The sequence below is a fragment of the Vicugna pacos genome, chromosome 6 (genome assembly GCF_048564905.1).
Source record: "Vicugna pacos chromosome 6, VicPac4, whole genome shotgun sequence".
NCBI classification, from domain to species: domain Eukaryota; kingdom Metazoa; phylum Chordata; class Mammalia; order Artiodactyla; family Camelidae; genus Vicugna; species Vicugna pacos.
Window position 1 is genome coordinate 24,121,022 of NC_132992.1, and position 19,477 is coordinate 24,140,498.

General features: G+C 37.0%; 1 protein-coding gene across 3 annotated transcripts in view; it reads left to right on the top strand.

The window, feature by feature from the left end:
• Positions 1-19,477, top strand: part of FSIP1 (fibrous sheath interacting protein 1) — a 172,526-nt gene that overhangs the window by 45,844 nt on the left and 107,205 nt on the right. For all 3 annotated transcript variants that reach the window (XM_072962693.1, XM_006201633.4, XM_072962694.1), the window contains exons 9-10: positions 211-369; positions 11,502-11,642. In XM_072962693.1, coding sequence (XP_072818794.1) covers positions 211-369; positions 11,502-11,642 — 300 coding nt within the window. The remainder of the gene's footprint in view (positions 1-210; positions 370-11,501; positions 11,643-19,477) is intronic.

The window sequence follows — 19,477 nt, forward strand, 5'->3', positions numbered from 1 at the left end:
CACAAAATGTAAGAAGATACTTTACACAGAGTTGGCAGATAACAAAACCATAAACTATTTTATTTGTTTTCTTTTACTATCCCAAATTAATTCTGGTTTTTGTTTTAGTTTTATTTGTTTTTGTGATGAGCATTGATGTAGCAATCTGAAAGGTATATTTTGGAAAAACTGTAGCATGGGAATGACCTGGTGACCCTTGTTTCCCCTTAGGGAGATCAGTCTGGCTGGCTGGTCCCAGGAGAAGGATACACACTTGCAGTCACCCAGCATCAGCAGCTTGCTGAAATTGATATGAAACTCCAAGAACTCTCTGCAGCCTCCCCGGCAATTTCCAGCTCTTCTTCAAGACTTGAACATCAGAATGATGAGGTATATTTAACTCAAGAATCCATACATGATTCTGGTTTATATGTGCTAAAGCCAGTTCACATAATTTGACAATCTGTTAACTGAAAAGGTTTCTTCCCAACTGCTTTTCCCGTGAGTACAACCGCAGTGATAGTGATTTCCTAAATGTGTATTGTCCTTGAGTGACTTCCACTGCTATTCATTTTTCTTTCAGTTGGTGGTTTGCTGGGATGGAGTCACTGAGGAAATATTTATTTTAATATCATTATATCTTTGTGATCTAAGCTAATTCTTGTCATGATCAGGAGAGAGGCAAGGGAAGAGCTATAGATACCACACCACTTAGTCGTTTGAGAGCTTTATTTCTCTTTATTTCTCTGGTTCTAAGTATGAGCAATGGCAGCCACTTGTCCACTTGTCTCTGCCACATTCTTCTGGCTCCTTTAATTTAACAACAGGCAGTGAGGCTCCCTCTGTTGCTGACTTCTTCCCTGTTAGGGTTTTGAAAGGAGTGTTTCTTCTCTTGAAAGTTCTCTCAAATATTCTTTTACAAGGCTAGGAGAAGGTAAAGAAAAACCGAAAAGTTATAGCAGCTTTGGAAAAGTAAAATGATTTTCCCTCCCCTATACTTCAGTACTTCACGGGATTTAGTTTGGGATTGGGTGGTACTTTTTGTCTGAAGAGAAAATGGCTGGTCTTTTGTTATTCTACTAACCCTCTACCAGTTTTGTAAACATATCACCAAATCATTTTCTGTACAATTGTATTTATTTTATTTTTTGGTATTTTAAATTGAAGTATAGTTGATTTATAATACTGTGTTAGTTTCAGGTGTATAGCAGAGTGATTCAGTTATATATATATATATATATATATATATATATATATATATATATATATAAATATTTTCAGATTATTTTCCATTATAGTTTATTACAAGAAGTTGAATATTGTACCCTGTGTTACCCAGTAAATCCTTGTTGCTTATCTATTTTATGTATAGTAGTTTGTATCTGTTAATACCTACTCCTAATTTATCCCTTCCCCCCACCTTTCTCCTTTGGTAACCGTAAGTTTATTTTCTATGTCTGTCTGTTTCTGTTTTGTATATAGATTCATTTGTATTATTTTTTAGATTCTAAATATAAGTGAGATCAGAGTATATATGTCTTTGTCTGTCTGACCCACTTCACTTAGTATGATACTCTCTAGATCCAGCCATGTTCCTGCAAATGGCAATATTTCATTTTTTTGGTGGCTGAGTGGTTTTATATATATGTGTATATATATATATATATATATATATATATATATATATATATATATATATATATACATACACATACACACACACATACACACACCCCCGGCTTCTTAAATGTCTGTGATGGGCATTTGTATTGTTTCCATGTCTTGGCTATTGTATATAGTGCTACTGTGAACATTGGGGTGCATGTATCTTTTTGAAATAAGAGTTTCCATCTTTTCTGGATAAATGCCTAAGAGTAGGATTGCTGGATCATATGGCAGCTCTATTTTTAGTTTTTTATGAAACCTCTATACTGTTCTCTATAGTGGCTGCACCAATTTACATTCCCACCAGCAGGGTTGGAGAGTTCCCTTTTCTCCACACTGTCTCCAGCATTTATTATTTGCAGACTTTTTGATGATAGCCATTCTGACTGATACAAGGTGTACCTCGTGGTGATACTGGTATGAGGTGATTTTGATTTGCATGTCTCTAATAATTAGGGATGTTGAGCATCTTTTCATGTGCCTGTTGGCCATCTGTAAGTCTTATTTGGATAAATTTCTATTTAGGTCTTCTGCCCATTTTTTTTATTGGATTGTTTGTCTTTTTGATATTGAGTTGTATGAGCTGTTTTGGAAATTAATCCCTGTCAGTCTCATCATTTCCATATATTTTTTTCCATTCTACAGATTGTCTTTTTGTTTTATTCATGATTTCCTTTGCTTTGCAAAAGCTTGTAAGTTTGATTAGGTTGAAGTTGTTTATTTTTGCTTTTATTATTATTATTATTTGCCTTGGGAGACTGATCTAAGAAAATATATTGCTATGATTTATGTCAGATTCATTTTCTTTAATATTTTAGATGCATGTGATTTTTCTGATCTCTTAAAAAGATTTAAATATCAGTAGTCTATAGGTGATAATTCTGCCCTATAGTGAGTCTTTTCTCCAAACTGTCAGTTGAAGATTAGGAATCTGGCTTTGGGCCAGGTGAAACTACTTCAGGGGAAGGAGCAGTGTCAAGGTGTTCCAAAGAAAGTCTGATCGTGACACAACCTTTGCGGGGCCATCTCAGTTTCCTTAGATTGTGTTCCTTAGGGCCAGGCACTGCTGCCTCTTAGCCCTTTACACAGCAATATGGTGGTAGTGGAAACCACTGTTTTCTGGATTGGAATCAGAGTTAATGGAAAACAGAGAATTGGAATCTCTGTCCCCACCCAAATATATCCCAGGGCTTTGACACTAGTTATGTTGTTAGTTTATTTATGTTACTGGGTGCCATTTCCCAAAAGGAGGAAGTCAGGATTGGGGAATAAAATTGTTCAGGGACATTCTTTGTTCTTTTTATGTTACCGCTAATTTTTGTTGTTGTTATTGTTGTTAGGTTTCAAGTGTAGCTGAGATCTTAAAGCTGAATAATGGTTCTAAAGATAGAAAATGTCCTTTTTTGTGACTGTCAAATGTTATTCTTGAGAGACTGAGAATTTAAAGATTTGTTTAGCCATTAGGACTTCAAATAAAGCACAACAGATTCTCTCACTGTAGTCTAAATCACATTTTCAGAATTCACATTTACATTTCAGGTAAAATATTCAAAAAATCATAAAGAGAAAACCAGCACATTACTTAGTTGTTACATACTGATATTATATATTTTTACGTGAAACAACGTATATTCAGAGAGAAAAGAGAGCACTGCATTTTGGGACTCCCATTGGGTGCAGAAACAGAAATGTAACATCATAGTTACTGAAAAGAAATAATTAATGCTTCTTGCATGCAAAAAAGAATATTTTTTGAGCTTTTGTTCAATTTCCTGTTGGCATTTCCTCTTTTCTAACTAAAACCAGCATTGCACATTGACTTTTCAAGCCAGAAATGTTAACATAGCAAATTATTTTATGAATATTATTTTTGGATTGGAATCCTTTTTAAATAATACACTGAAAAGTATCTCGGATAAACCCCACATGTCTATTCGGTTGACAAATGGCCTCCAATCTATTGCTGAACCACAAATATTTATAATGCAGAGTCATGTTATTTTTATTTTTAACCTGTCTGCAAACCATTAACTCACAAGTAATTTCTCTCCATACTCCTTAAAGAAAGAATGTCTTTTAAGTAGAATATAAATTTCCGTTTTCAACAATCAATTCAGTAAATATTAATCATGTGCTCACTGTGTGCAAGGAATTTCAGGACACTGAAAACGAACCAGGCATGTATATAGGACCGTGGAGTCAGAGAGCCTCGCTTCAAGTTCTGGCTCTTCCACTTACTAGTTCTGAGGACTTGGGCATTAATTAGAAGCACTCTAACCCCCAGTTTCCTCATCTATAAAATAGTAATGATAATATTATTCCTTAGGGTTCTTATAAAGTATAAATGAGTTAATATATGAAAAGTACTTAGCACAATGTATGAACAAAACTAAAGCAATAATGTTATTGTTATAATAAGTGACTTAGGGAACTTACTTTCTTTTGGGAGGCATAGAATATACATAGATAACTGTGGTACAAGACAACATAGGTAAGAACAATAGAAGGCTGTAAGCAAAGTGCTATGCTGGTTCAGAGGAGAGAGAGAGGAAGCACATCCAGAAGGAGTATCAAGAAAGTTCATTTCCACAAATGAGGGATAGGAGGAGGAAGAGAAACTAGTGAATGAGGCAGAAGGTATCAGAGGCCCAGGAGAAGGCTGCCATCACACAGTGTGAAGTTGAAAACTGATGGCCTTCAGGGCAAATTTGGCTTACAGATGGGGTTCTTTAGCCCACACAGGGTTCACAGGTTTTTTTTTTTTTATCAAACATTTGATAAGTTGGTGAACTCATAAAAATCCAAATTTCTGGTTTCTTTTGAAAAATTAGAAAATTGGCAACATTAGGCTTGCAGCCTTGCTTGACGAACTACAGGATAGGGCTGAGTGGCAACTGCTGCTCCCTATGGTGCACAGATTCTCCAGTTTGCAGCAGTATCCATCAGGCCATACTGTACTGCAGGCCCTGGGCCTACTTCATGCATTTATGTAGCTTGCCCAGCCCCTGCACAGACCATCAAACCATCTTTGAATACCTGCTTATTTCACAAGAGATAATGTGATAGTTGATGTTGAGTATCCAGATTAGTATGTGGCTTCACCTCTGACCTTAAAGCAGCTTGCAGGATAGTGGAGAAGAGGGAGTAAACACAGAATAATTTGTGCATGATTTATCAGACAATGAAACGAGAAGTACCACAATATGGAAACTGATTTTAGGAGAAGTATCGAAAATATATGCTGGGGAAGCACAGAGAAAGGGAAGATTATTTGATAAAGGAATGATATTTAAAAAATTCCTTTGGAGATTTAAAAATTTTGGTCAAGAAAGTAGTTTCCTAAACAAGTTGAAACATGCAGGCTTTATGACTTACCTAATTATGGCAACTCTAAGGTAGTAAGCTGGTAGGCACATAAGCCTGGGATGATAAATGTGCCTGAGTCAGGATAATTTGAAGGACTCCAGAAATGTGACTCAGGGATTAAGGAAGGGTTGGTTGTTGTGAAAGGAGCAGGTAAGAAATCTTTTTCTTATGAGCTTGCTGATTACAGTGTTCTCATGTAGGTGCCCTTGCTCTTAACTTGATGGCAGTGTTTTAAAAGCAGCATTTGGCTTTTGCATATCTAATTTCCTTAGTGTAAAACAAAGCACGTGATCACACTCAGAAGAAAGAATGGAATATTCCTGCTATTGCTGTAATGTGAGTAATTTCATGTGATTGCCATTTTACATCTGCTTTTTATTTTCATTTCATCAAAAGAGAACTAATTGGAGCAATTTTTTTTCTTAAGATCTGTGGTTTAACTCTGCATACCTTTCTGTATCCATCCCCTAACCCTCCAACAAATCAGTCAGTTCTTTCCACATACTGTAAATCCCACCATAAAATTGAATGATGTTTCTATAATTTAGTTACTGTATTTCTTATTTGTAGCTGTGCTAGATCCCAGCTTTCTCTAGAAATATCTAAGATACAGGAGTATGTAAGCATTCAATTTCTTAAATCCTTAGCAACTGGATTCAATAATAAATTCTATTCAGTTTGGCTCTTGTGAAGAAGTGTAATTTATTCATCTCTCATGCAATCAGTCTTACTAAATCTAGAATTCCAGTTCATGGTTAGATTTTTTTTTTCCTGGTTGGGAAAGAGTCTTCAGAAATGACTCTCATCAACAAAGACATTTCTTTGTTCTTAAATCAATAATTTAATTGACTATAAAGATCCTCTTTAATTTGATTTATTTTCTTGTTCTTAAAATATTGATTCAGTTGTATACAATTTGGTAAGACCAACAAAAAAATAACATTTGATTGAGGAAAATTATAGTTGTATCATTTCTTTCTTTGCCAAGGGAATACTGACCAACAATGAACTGTTTTTCAGTCTCTTCCTGTTTCCACATTAGCTGAAATTGAGGAACTGTTAAACATGATTTGACATGTAATCCCTGAAAGATGTTTTATTGTTGACTCCAGGGATTTGCAGAGTTCCGATAATGGCCATACTGTCCACTTGACCTCAAATTACTTAATATGCTGGTTGAGGGCAGGAACTGAGGAATTTTTAATGTATGCTAGTCACAAGCACAGATACCTTATTGACCATCTGCTCATTTCAAAAACCTACAGAAGTATGCCACAAGAGCCTGGATTTCTGGGTTGAGGAATAAACAAGAAGTTACTTCAGAGGTCCTTGCCTCTGACACTAACCTGGCAAACATTCCCAGTTAAATCTGGGGAATTCTTGCTGCCTATGTTTTACAGATGACTTTGAAGTTTATATTTCTGGGTTTTCTATGTTAAGCCTCCTATGTCATCAAGGTTTCTTTCATTTCATGGAACTATTTCAAAATGATAGAAACAATCTGGCTGAAAGATTTTTTCTTTATTTTTAGTACTGCCAGGCAAATGATCCATCTAATGACAGGAAATAGCAGTAGCCTGTGGGAAAATATACCATTAGTTTGAAAACATGAGGCAAGCTGGCTTTATTTAGGCAGGCTTGTGTTTTTCTGACCCTTAACTCATGCCTTATTTTCATATCAGGTAACTTATGAAGGTGTGACTAATTTTCTCTGTATTTGGCTGTTAGAAACAAGTTTACTTAGCTTTAAAAACCCCGTTGACTCAGTCAGCACCACAGCTAGTTTTCTGAGGATGAACTTAGAATCCCTTGGCGATCAATTAGTTAAAACAACAAATACCTATTGACCTCAGGGCCAGTTATCTTCCTGTGGCTTCTTAGATATTTTGTGCATATCACGAAGAGCTTTTACTGAACTGAGTTTTACTTTAACTGAATAAAAGCATTCCTGCATGACTCAGAAACATGGAAACTATATGGATCTGAGAATCCGCTCCAAACTTTCTCCCAGAGGAAGTTAAGATTTTTCTGATGATCAGGAAAACAGACGGTGCTTATTGGCACTTTGATATGACAGTAGAACCTCTCCTGACACCACAGAGCTTCTTGAATGTACCAGTGGGTGATCTTTGCCAGAACCAATGATTACTTACCTTTTCTTGTGCCCTCTTGGCTTCTGCTTTCATCACCTGCTCTCCCTCAAATATTTGTACTGTATGGTTATGCTATCAGAGACTATGACTGAGGAAAGATATTATATATCCTTGGATTTAACTGTGGAGAATTGCAAACTCATAAGCTTTTTGAGTTGAAAGAAACTTTCTCAGAAGAAACTGAGACCCAGAAAGAAACAGCAACTTGCTCAAAAGTACACAGCTGCTGTGCCAACAGAACTGGGGCTAAAATCTAACCTTCAGGCCCGTATCTTTTGGATACAGAGAGCCACATTGTCAAAGCAGAATGGAAACAGCCTTGGTATAATAATATTTTTGTTTTCTTAAAAATAAAAAAACGACTTTTTATGCTTATGAAATCAGTACATGTTTATTGTAGAAAATTCAGAAAATAAGAAAACATCTACAAAAAGTAAGATAAAATTATCCAGATTTTTACCATCAAGTTAGATGTTTCTTCCAGTCTGTATCCACATATACACATACATATACAGTATACCCGTAAGAGTTCTGGGTAAGGAACAGAGAAAACACCCAGCTTGGATTTTGAAGATAATTAAATGAAGTGACTATTTATAGATTTAAAGGAGCCAATAAGGGATGTTGGGACACCTAGGGACTAGTTACAGTGGGTAGGGGAAAAAGAAAGTGTATTGGAGCTTAGGGAGAGCCAGAGCTGTGGTGGAAGAATCTGCCATCCAAAATTGTAATCATATCGGGCATGAGCAAAGGAGTAACCAATTCCTCCCTCTTCATTGTGACAATCTGAGCTATAGTTAATTTCCCTAACTGTTTCCCTGGCAATCTGATGGAAGTTGGATTGTCAACAATGATAGGAGGCAATTTTGCTTATGCTAAAAGTAACCTCTGGATTGGGAGAAATTAGAGACCTGATGGGGAAGCCATCCTTTGAACTTTCCTAGATCAGTGATTCTTGTGGCGGGGAATGTCCCTTGCTGAGACCCTGGACAGTGTGCCTATGGGGTCATTTCAAGAGAGGATGCTTCTATGGGGTATGAAGCTTTTAAGCCACGGTAGCTTCTGTGCCCCTTGTACCTATACTGTTATGACGTGGACTGTAGCAAAAACTCCCATTGAAGAGGGATACCTGACACTACCCTGCTGTGTTTTCTGTCCTGTATCCTTCTGAGTAGCCTGGTCCAGGTGTGGCCTCTGTTTGTCTTTGAGCATGAATATTCAATTGAATCTAAGAAAATCCCCTTAATGAGCACCTTGGGGATCCATTGCTGTCAATATCATAATGCCAAAGCAGGGAGGGGAAGGGGAAAATACCTTGAGCTCTTTTTCCTCCTACCCTCCAGTCTCCTAACACTCCTCCCCTGACACTGACTAAACCTAACCCAAGACAGAGGTCAAGGAGGAAGAGTGATCATCCCAGCTTGCATCAGATGCTCACCACAGTTGATCATCTCGTGCTGGTGGATAAAGCTGCCATGTGCATAAAGCTGCCCTGAACATTCATGTACCAAGTTTGAGTCATACATTTTCATTTCTCTTGGATAGATTCACAGGAGTGGAATTGCTGAGTCATAGGACAGATAAATGGTTAACTTTCTAAGAAACTGCCAGTTTTCCACAGTGGCTATGCCATTATATACTTACACCAACAATATGCAAGAGTTCTGCTTGTTCCACACCTCTCCAATGTTTAGTGGTAACAAATGTTCATCTGGACCATTCTGGTGGCTATAGGGTGATACCTTATTGTGATTTTAATTTGCATTTCCCTGAAGACTTAATTATGTTGAGGACTTTTCATATGCTTGTTTGTTATTTACATATCTTCTTTTACAAAGTATCTGTTCAAGTCGTTTTAGAACTGGATTTTTAAAAATTATTTATTTTTGTTTACTTTAAATTCTGTTAGTTCCTTCTATGTGATACACTGGATACAAGTCCTTTGTTGGATTTGTGTATTATATTTTTCTCTCAGTCTGTGGCTTTTCTGTTTTCTTACTGGTGACTTTGGATAAGTAAAATTTTAAAATATTGATAAAGTCTGGTTTACAGACCTTTCTTTCTGTTTCTGCCTGCCCAAAGATTTTTTAAAAATCCTAGTTGTGGATTATTTAAAATGATATTCTTCTTTCTTTTTAAAAAATGATTTCTATTTAAAAATGAAATCCAGTTTGGATGTTTTTCAGATCCCTGTGTTCTATAGACTGAATGTTTGTGACTCCACCAAATTCTTATGTTGAAATCTAAGCCTCAACATGATGGTGTTTAGGTGTGATTTCATCAAGGGGGTGGAGCCCTCATGAATGGAATAAGTGCCCTTATGAAAAAGACCCAAAGAGCTTCCTTGTCCCTTTTGCCATGTGAGGACACAGCTAAAAGATGGCCTTTTAGGAACCAGGAAGCAGGCTTCACCAGACACAAAATCTGCCAGTGCCTTGATCTTGGACTTACAAGCCTCCAGAAGTGACAGAAGTACATTTCTGTGGTTTATAAGACACCCGCAGTCTGTGGTGTTCTGTAATAGCAGCTTAAACAGACTAAGACAGTATGTATCCTACTTCATAGTGGGTCGTAAAATGCCAGATGTCTAGAGCTGCAAAGAGATATTGATACCATCTATTCTGAACTCCTAACTTTAGGTTTCCTTTTTAAAGACAGATCTGATAATAATTTGCTCTCTAGATGCTTCTAGTGATCAAGAGCTACCAGAAATGAGTCCCCTTTGGGGGAAAAGGAATCACTTCTTGAAACTGATGTACTCTTTTAATGTTGCCTCATTAGAATTTTATACAGTATGAATGTCATTGAAACAGTGTGATCGGAGTTCTGAGAACCACAATTACAGTCTGTTGGCCAGTGCTTCTACAGCTTCAGGATTATGGTTTGTACTGGGATGTGGACAGGGATTAGTCACCATCCCTGTCTGGGCAGTAGCACTGTGGAAAGTGCAGTGAGGGAACCTGTGACATGTCTGGGAGAATAATTGCCCTTCCTGGCTATGTCATGGAATATTTTGTAGTGACAATATGTTTGTGCTGGGCTTAAAAAGAATAGGAGTCTGCATAAGGAGTTGGAAGGAAGAGACATGGAGTGGTGAACTAGCAGTGAATGTTGCTGTGGCTTTGGGTCTGAGATCACTTGATTGGAGATGATAAAGAAATAGTCAGGGCTCAGGCCATGAAGGAGTGGGTGAGGACTTGCACTTCAAGTCAATAGTTGTCAAATTTTCCAGCAGTTGTGCTTCAGGTGGTATGTCTCCCATTCTTGCCTATTGAATCAGAATCTCTGGGGTAGAGGCTGGGCCTTTGAATATTTTCACAGGCTCTGTAGGTGAGTCTGAAGCACACTGGAGTTTGAAGACTACTGGTTCAAGTGAATGATGAGGAGACAGTGAAAAAGAGAGAAGGGCCTTGATTAAAGAGGTATTAAAAGTAAATTGGTAACGATTCTTGGTGACCAACTCTATGTAAGAAATGAGAATGTGGGAGGATTCTGGCTTAAGCAACTTCAGAATGTCACTTATGCCAGTCACCTGCATGGCAACACGGAGTAGGAGATCCGTGGAGAAAACGCAGGAAATTTAGTTATAGGTATAGGAACAGCTTACTGTCAAGAGATACCCATTTGAATCATCTAGGAATATTAACTTTGGGAGAATTTGGTTCTGTCACTTCAAATATTGCTGATAATAATAAAATACTTCCATTTTATAATTCTTATTCTTTTCAAAGGACATATTCAGCTCATATTTGGTAGGTACTAAGATTTGTTGCATGCCTGTGTTGCACTGTAATGACTTTTAGGCTAGATCTTATTATTATTATAATTTTGCAGATGATGAACTGAAACTCAGAGAGGTTAATTGATTTCCCTGAGGCCATCTCAGTCAAGAACCATGTAGAGTCAGGGTGCAAAACTCCGGACTTGGCCAAATCTACTTCTCTTTTCACTCTTACATAGCTGCCCCTTGTAACATGGATGGGCAGGGTTTTTTTTCTTATTATTTACATGATGCACTTGAAGACCCGAAAAACTGATTTGCCCAAGATTCCAAGCTTATAAGTACAGACCAGGGACTAGAGCCCTGCTCCCTGCCCACTGCTCTTTTCACTCTAACTTCCTGCTTTCCAGATGATTGAGTTTATTTGCCTACTTGTTTTATGTATAGCTGGACCTTTCATCCCTCAGATAAGAAGACTTTAGAGCTATAAATATCATTTTGAAGGGAAGAAATATTTTTTGAGAAGCAAATCCAACCTTCAAGGCTCAGTTGCTTTGGAATGATGTGTGATGGTGCATTTTCAGCCTGTACTTGAATTTTTTTTTTTTTTAAATTAGGAGCCTGACCTTACTGGTGATGTTAAAAATATGGAAATAACTCCAGGAGAAAAGGTACTTCAGAACACCAAAGAGCAACGGGATCAGCAGAATCGGTTGAAAGAGATAGATGAAGAGCTAAGAAAGATGAAGGAAAATGTGGTAAGTCTTTTTTTTTCATTTAAAGTAGCCAATGATTGTATTAAAAATGTTCTGATTTCCTTCGACTGTTTTATGACTGTTTTTATATGTTACATTAGTCAGGAAAACTAACATGGGTGTTTGTCAGTAAGGATTTGAGTAAAAGCTAAAAATATAATTCATAGAACTTAAAGTAGTATTATGATTAATTTATATGACATAATAAACCTGTGAAATACTATCTTAAGTCAAAATAATGACGCATATGCCTAATAGTCTGTGTCTGACAGTGACATAAATGTTCTTTTTGTGTGCAGAAAAATTTAGTATTCTCCACAAAATCATCTTTATATATTGAACTTAAAGCTTAAATACTCCCACTTTTTGTTCATAATTAATAATATATTATTACTCATTAATATTAATACATTTTAAATCCATCTTGAACCTATTTCATGTTTTAATTGCTTGCCACTTAAAGATATATTATTGCTGATGAGAGAAAACTCTTAAATCAACTGAACTGTGAGCTAGTTGATATTCTGAACCTATTAGAAATGCTCTAAATATTATAATTTTCCAGCTACCCATGAGCTATTTCTCACCGGATTCTTGGCTTTTGCCTAAAATTTAACATGACAAGGCTGAACTTGTGATTCCACCTGCATCCTCTCTCCCAGGGCTGGTCTTATAATTGCCAGCAGTACCTACTTTCTGTCTCATACTAAATCCTGTTACCTTGAAGATCTTCAAGCCTCATTAAGTTTTAACAAGTGCTTCTAATTTGTTGCCATATCTTACCACTGTTCCTTATGACTCTTTGAAAGTCTTTTCTTTTTTGTCCCTACTTGTATCACCCTTCTCTCAACATTGTTACCTCCTCTCTAGCTACTTATAATCTGGTCACTCTCTTCTCTCATTGTTCCTGTTTATATGCTGCTCCACGAGAGTAAGCATCAGGTAAGTGACTTTGATTAAATCTGATCTCTTCAGAGCTCTCCAAGAGTGTCCACCAATCCCAACCAAGATTCTTTACCCTTACGGTCATGTCCAGCTGAACTGCTCTTATCATTTGCCAGCATGGACAGCAGCACTGACTTGGACCTAGAGAGTGTCCTGGTCAACCTAGAGGGAGTCAGGCAGCAAATCTAAAGGGAAGAAATGCATTGTGCTTCTCTTTATCATTCATTTTTGTTTACTTTTCATGGAACTTAATGGGATTATATTCCAGGGAGACCTGTGTCCTCATTTTCTGAGGGATTGTTTTCTCCTGGAGTCTGTTGATATGGAGAAGAAGCAGAAGTAGGAATGTTAGGAAGTGTAAAGGGGCTCTTGGCTAGTAGTTGCGGTGGTGATGACGGGCATTGCCAGGTTGGTAAATGTGATAAATAAAATGTTTGTGATTTGACTCGTTTTGAAAACTGTTGCATTTCTCACCCCCAGTCCAAGGCAGGCAAATCTGTCATTCTCCGTAATTCAGTTCTCCTAATTTTTGACCATTTATCATGTGCCTTGGACATGTATCCATTCTTTTCCACCATGTCTCTATCATTTTAAAATTTTTGACTCAAAACCTGGGTCCTTAGGAAAGCTTACATTTTATTCCAGTGCCATATGATGGTTGGCTAGGCTTAAAGAGATGATAAATATCGAGAGTTGGTTATCTAAGTGGAAAAGAATAACATGTAAGTAGAGAAGAGCCAAAAAAAAGTAAACAGAGGAGAACAATTATTATGTACCTACTATGTGACAGGCACTGTTCCAGATACTCTACAATTTATTAACATAGCTAATCTTCACAACCACTCTGAGGTAAACACTACTATCCTCATTTCATAGAAGAGGAGATGGAGACCCGGAGAGGTTGAGCACCTTCCTCAGGGTTACACAGCTAGTGAGTGGAAGGAATTGGATTCAAATGGTTAGCCTCTGGCAACTATGCTATACCGCCTTTCTGGTGCTTACTTGCTTTTCTTTTCTGATTACTATTATTTTGGGTTAATTAAATTGTGATAATTTGTTATAACCAGTAATATTCATGGGCAAAATGTTTGGAATCCCTTATATAAATGATAATTTCACAGTTTTGTGTTTTATAGTCAACACTTTGAGAAACTTGTATCTGGTAGATAAAGGCACATGAGTGTTGATCTGTAATTGTCTTTTTGTTTTAATTGCCTACTGTTTCCTAAGGTGCTATGGAATATATTGGGTACTGTGTGCATACTTCTGAGGGAAGAGCCTGTGTCTGTTTCAAATTCTTTAAAGCCTGTTGTCTCTCATAAACTTCCAGGTACTTTGTGGACTGGGAATCTGGAGACCAGAGCCTTTGTTTCAGTGTTGTTAGGAGCCTGCTCTGTTACCATGAATAAATCACTTCGTCTCTTAGACACTTAGTTTTATCACTTTAGGAATCAAGGGAGTGGGGGTAGATGACCTCTGTCCTTTTGCCTGTGATTCTTGGCATATGTGTTTTTGGTGAGAGATGGTGTTACTTCTAGTTTCTAAAGCTTAGTTTGTGTGCTTCCTGAGTATTCATTGGTTGAAACCTTCTATTGAGAGTTACATTTGAAATTTAGTGTAACACTTTTTAGGAGAGTGTGTGTGTGTGTGTGTGTGTGTGTGTGTGTGTGTGTAGCTATATAAGCTAGCCTGCTACCTACAGACCAGAGAATCTGTTTTCTGAATAATGGCTTCTAGAAATGGCTAATTTTTTTGTTTGTTTTATTCTCCCTATTGCAGTGGATCATTGTTTCCAGATCAGTGATTTGGGTGAAGCAAGTAATCTGTGGCCATTGAATTGGTAATTAAAGGATCAAATCTGTAACCACTCTTAGGGATAGAAGAGGGAAGGAGTGAGCCCAGGGGCCATGTAGGAGCCCTATGGGGCACTCCTGGAGTGACATGGCTCCCAGCATTGATTTGTCAGTAAGGACTGGAGAAATGACTTAGTTCTATGTTCCTGATGGTAGCCTGAGGCTGCGGATGCACTTGCCTTGGTCAAGATTGGCTGTGAAAAGTGGGGTTTGATTTAACCAGGGGGTGATGGTATTGGTATCAGTGGATCTAGCTCTTAGGAGCTAGGGGAAGTAGCACAATGAAAAAGGGTGAGGTTGACCAATGTAATGTGAACATCAGTAAGCATGCAGGGGCCTGGACACCAGCTGTGCAAGTAGAGAAAGAATGAGCCCAGATGCTAGAAGCAGCACACGTGAAACTAATCTTTAGGATTTGCTTGGTATGAGTCAGCAGTGTCTTGCTGCTGCCGTGCTACATGTTGAGGAAGAGGTAAGCAAAATCGATCATACTTGGATAGTACAGTGACAAGGATAAGGATGATGTTAAAAGCAGGTCATATGAAGGACTGTTGTTGAGACTGAGTGTATTTGTTTTGCCTGGTGAAGAAGAGACTGTGTGTGTGTGTGTGCATCCGTGTGCATGTGCGTGTTTGTGTGTTGTGGGGAAGGTGGGGAGGAATAATTTGATAGAAAAATCACACATTTGGTAACTTCCCAAAGAGATGTGAAGGACTAACATTTGAAGTATTAGTTTTATCCTTTATAGTGTGAGGAAAAAAGCATGGCGATTGGGAGGCTATAAAGCAACAGATTTCTGGTAAATACTAAGGAAGAAAGTTAGAACAGTCTCAGGGGGAGTGGTCTGTCTGGGGCAAGGTTTTCATATTAGGCTGGGGTGGCACTTGCTAGGTGGCCGTAGGGAGAATTTAAATATTAAAAAGGGGGCTTCATGGAGTAGGTCTGTTTCTCCAGCACAAGTAGGCAGCTTGTATGTGGCGAGTATGTGAAGGTGTTGTGCTTTGAGCTCTTTCTCACATACTGTTGAGGGGGCGGAATTTGTGTTGAGTCACTCATATCTCATGTAGTAGGTTCCCATGGGGTAAGGAGTATTGGCTTTGACTGTGAACTGTCAGGGTAACTACTTGTGTGGAGATAATTTGAGATGATAGAATCAAGAGACAATGGAAATAGCCATATTCATAGTGTAGGCAACACAAGACAAACCCCACAGATACCCTCTCCATCGTTTGCCCTCTGGTACCTCTAACCCCTGATTTTCCCATCCAGCCCTGAGAGTTACATTTCCATTGTTTTGATGCTCTGTAGATTTCTCTGTCCAGTCTTCTAACTCCACTCTGCTTTATATTACCTCTCTCGGTTCCAGCTCTGTTATGGGAGCTTCTATACATGGGACTTTGTGGTTAAGAGTTAGACTGCTTGGGTTTTAATCTCAGCTCTGTACTTACTGTCTGTGTGACCTTGGGCAGATCTGCTGACCTCCCTGTGCTTTAGTTCCTAGATCTGTAGAATGGGGATAGTTGTAATTAATACCTAGCTTATGGGCTGTTATGAAGATTAAATTAGTTAACATATGTAAAGTGCTTCCAACAGGGTCTGACATATTTTAAGTGCTGTGTAAACATTTTACATTTTATTAACATTTTAATATGACATTTACATAAGCTTGTTTCTATGATAAGGGAGGAGACAGGACAGAGGATGAAATTGAAGACAGGGATAAGCCTTGGAGTAGAATCAAGATGCCCTTTTCCTGACTCAGGATGAAAGAAGGGAAGGGTGGCCTAGAAGGGCAAGTTCATAGATGAAGAGGAAATGAGAGAAGTAATGCCAAATGTTCTCTGTTTACTTGGTAAATTAGAGATTAAGCTGTATGGTCAGAATGAGAGGCACAGTGGGGATGGGGCCTTGAAGCAGGGTAGGAAAGGACTGGAATAGACCTTTCTGATGTTGAGGAAGAAGCAATGGTGAACAAAGAAGACTGCCCAGCTGAGGCTGGAAACCCTAGCTGTGAAATGGGGCCAGACAGTAAGGTTTGGAGTCTTCTCTAATGGCCCTCAGTAGTCCATCAAAAATGGAGAAAATGCGTTGTGAGTTGAGGCCGGGGTGAGGAGAGGTTGGGTGATTGCAGTGTAAGATCAAGAAGGTAAGGGAATTGGTGGTGTCTATGAGACCTTAACTAAAATTAAAAAAAAAAAACAAATATAATATGTACATTTCATATATCAACTGGGACCCCTTTCCCCTTCTTCAGCCTGGTTTCATCACTTATATAACTGCTATAGAATATCATATTGTCATCAAAAGAATGAGGGAGATCTATGTATCTTGGAATGGTGTCTACGATATTGTATGAAGGAAGATAGCCTGTTGCATGACAATGATCGATATTATTCCGCTTCAAAAACAGAAAAAGTCACGGAAAAATCTTGAAACAATAGGTACCAAATGCTTAACAGTGATTACTTTTAGAGAGGATGGAATGGATGGGGAGGTGAAAAAGGAAATTCACTTTTTATTACACTGTTTAAAGGGAAAGTGTGCTGGGATTATAGGTGATTTTTATATTGTTTCTCGTATTTTCCTTTATATTACAACTTTCCACAATATGCATGTTTAAATGTTTAAAAATATGGAAAGCATTGATGCATACAAAAGATCACTACTTATTGTCTCTCAATAAGTGGTTTTTATTTATTTAGAAAAATAGTGTGGATCATCACAAGGAATAATGTTCCATCTTACAGTGATTAAAATTCATATTCAATCAACCTTTAGGCACTGTATATACTTATCAGACCAGTAAAAATAATGATAAATGTGATATAACTATATGTTAGTAGAAGATGTGGGGAGTGGGGACAGCAGTATTTGAACATTATTTGTAGCTTTTTAAATTGGTTGTTTTTCCCTCTGGATAACAATTGGTCAATTGTTATAGTAATAGCTATAACATTATTTATATTTTAGACCTATATAATTCCGAAGACTATTTTAGGAATATTTCCAAAGAAATAACACCCAAGGAAAACCAAACCAAACCAAACAAAAAACAACTTAAATACTCTCAAATAGAATGTCAAAGCAATTTATACACTCTTAACCCATTTAATACTATGGCAGGGTAACAAAGTTTATAAATATATGAATTTTGTCAGTAAAGGGCTTTTAATTGGAAATGAGTGATACAAAATATAAAAATAAAAATTCTAGATAGATTCTAAGTACCAACTATAATTATGTAATGTATATATGTATACATATTACAACAATCTTAAGGGAAATAGAATATGTATTAATCACTTAGCTTTATTTTTTCCATCTTCTATTAAAAATTCCTTTATTCCAAAACAAAGGGGAGTCATAATTGAGGCAGTTGTGTTATTCCATTGTTTTATTTATTAAAAGACATTTAAATCCTTTTATGTAATGATGGACTCTTTAAGTAATTAAATAATAACAATAATTCATGTTTGGTCTAATTTTTTTGAAATATTGAGTGTTCCATTCTGATAATAAAACTAAGGATTTTTTTAAAAATAAAGAACATCTTTAACTTCTAGGATTAGGTAAAAATGCCTTTAATAGAGTTGCATAATAATTCTAGCTTTCACAAAACAAAATAATTCAATTTTAGTTTTTGCATTTTCCAAGAAAGGATCACCAGTATTATCTCATCTGATTGACTCTTTTAATGAGAAAATAGTCATAAAGATGTTTTGTTAGTATTGTTAGGAAAAGCTTTCCATGCTTCCAGTCATTCTAAATGCCTTGAACATACTTTTTAGGTCTTTATTGTATCTCTTTTTGATTCTCAGTTTGAACTTTGTTCATTTTTTTCATCATTTGAAGTCTCTACTATTTCTTTCTACATTCTTTCTTTCTTGGTTTCCTGGAAACCACTGAGCATGGCCTTGTTTGGTGAACTGCATTGTCATTATTGCATCAAAATGTTTAGCACTAAGCCTTGTTGCTGAGCGTTGTGGATAAGAATGCAGTTCACAAAGGATGATAAGTCCTTGTGTTCTAATTCTTATTTCGACATGCTCTTGCCACTTAACCTAGTATAAGAATACATGAACCCCAATCAGGAGACTGGAGGATTTCTTCTGCTCAGTGAATAGATGGAGGGTCTACCTTCAATGGCTAAACAGGCCATAGAATTGGAATCATAGAACGTGAGAGCTGAAGGGGCCTTACAGGTCACGTGGGCTAGTTCCACGGATTAGAAACCAAAGTCTTGAACAGCTAAATTATTTTTCAAGGACTCACAATTAATTTTTGGTAGACTTGGGCCAATCCCCAATTCTTTTGACACTGCAACCTATGGACTTTTCGTTAAATCCAGCCTTTCTAGCTTACCTGTATAGTTCAGCCAATTTTCAGCGAAGATTTGGGGCTACTCACAAATGTGGTCTTTATTCTAAAACTGTTAAGCTGTTACTATTTACACATCTTTTCCAAATTCAACAGAACTCCAAACAAGCCTGACATGTTTGTGGTTAAACTGGAAGACTAACTAGCATGCTTTAGTGTTCATCTATTAACTAAGGCCTGAGTTGGAAAAGTAATTACATTCTTTGGTGTCATTGTTCAGAACTGTAGAAATTATTTAATCTTTTTTTTTCATTTGTAACAACTTTTAGGAGGATGGGTAAGATTTACATACAAAGTTGATATTTTTACAGGGTATACCACCTTTTTATTCTTCTGTAGGTGATGGCAAGTGTGTGCAATAATAATGCAAAATACTTGATTGTGAATTTTTGAGTGGGTTTTGCACATTGATAGTGAAACAAACCTTTAAAAATTTGTTCTCATGATTATAGGCAAAGAAACACATTTGGAAACAAGTAAGACAGACATAAACATTTTACACTGATATATTTCTGCATCATTTGATACGGAAATTTGACAAATCTTTCTGCAACTGACTAGTATCATTTAATAGTTGAGAAACAGCATGTAGCAATTATAGGTACATGACTGGTGTTCAGGAATTATTCTGGAATGAATAAATGAGCCAGTAACCTTTCAGAA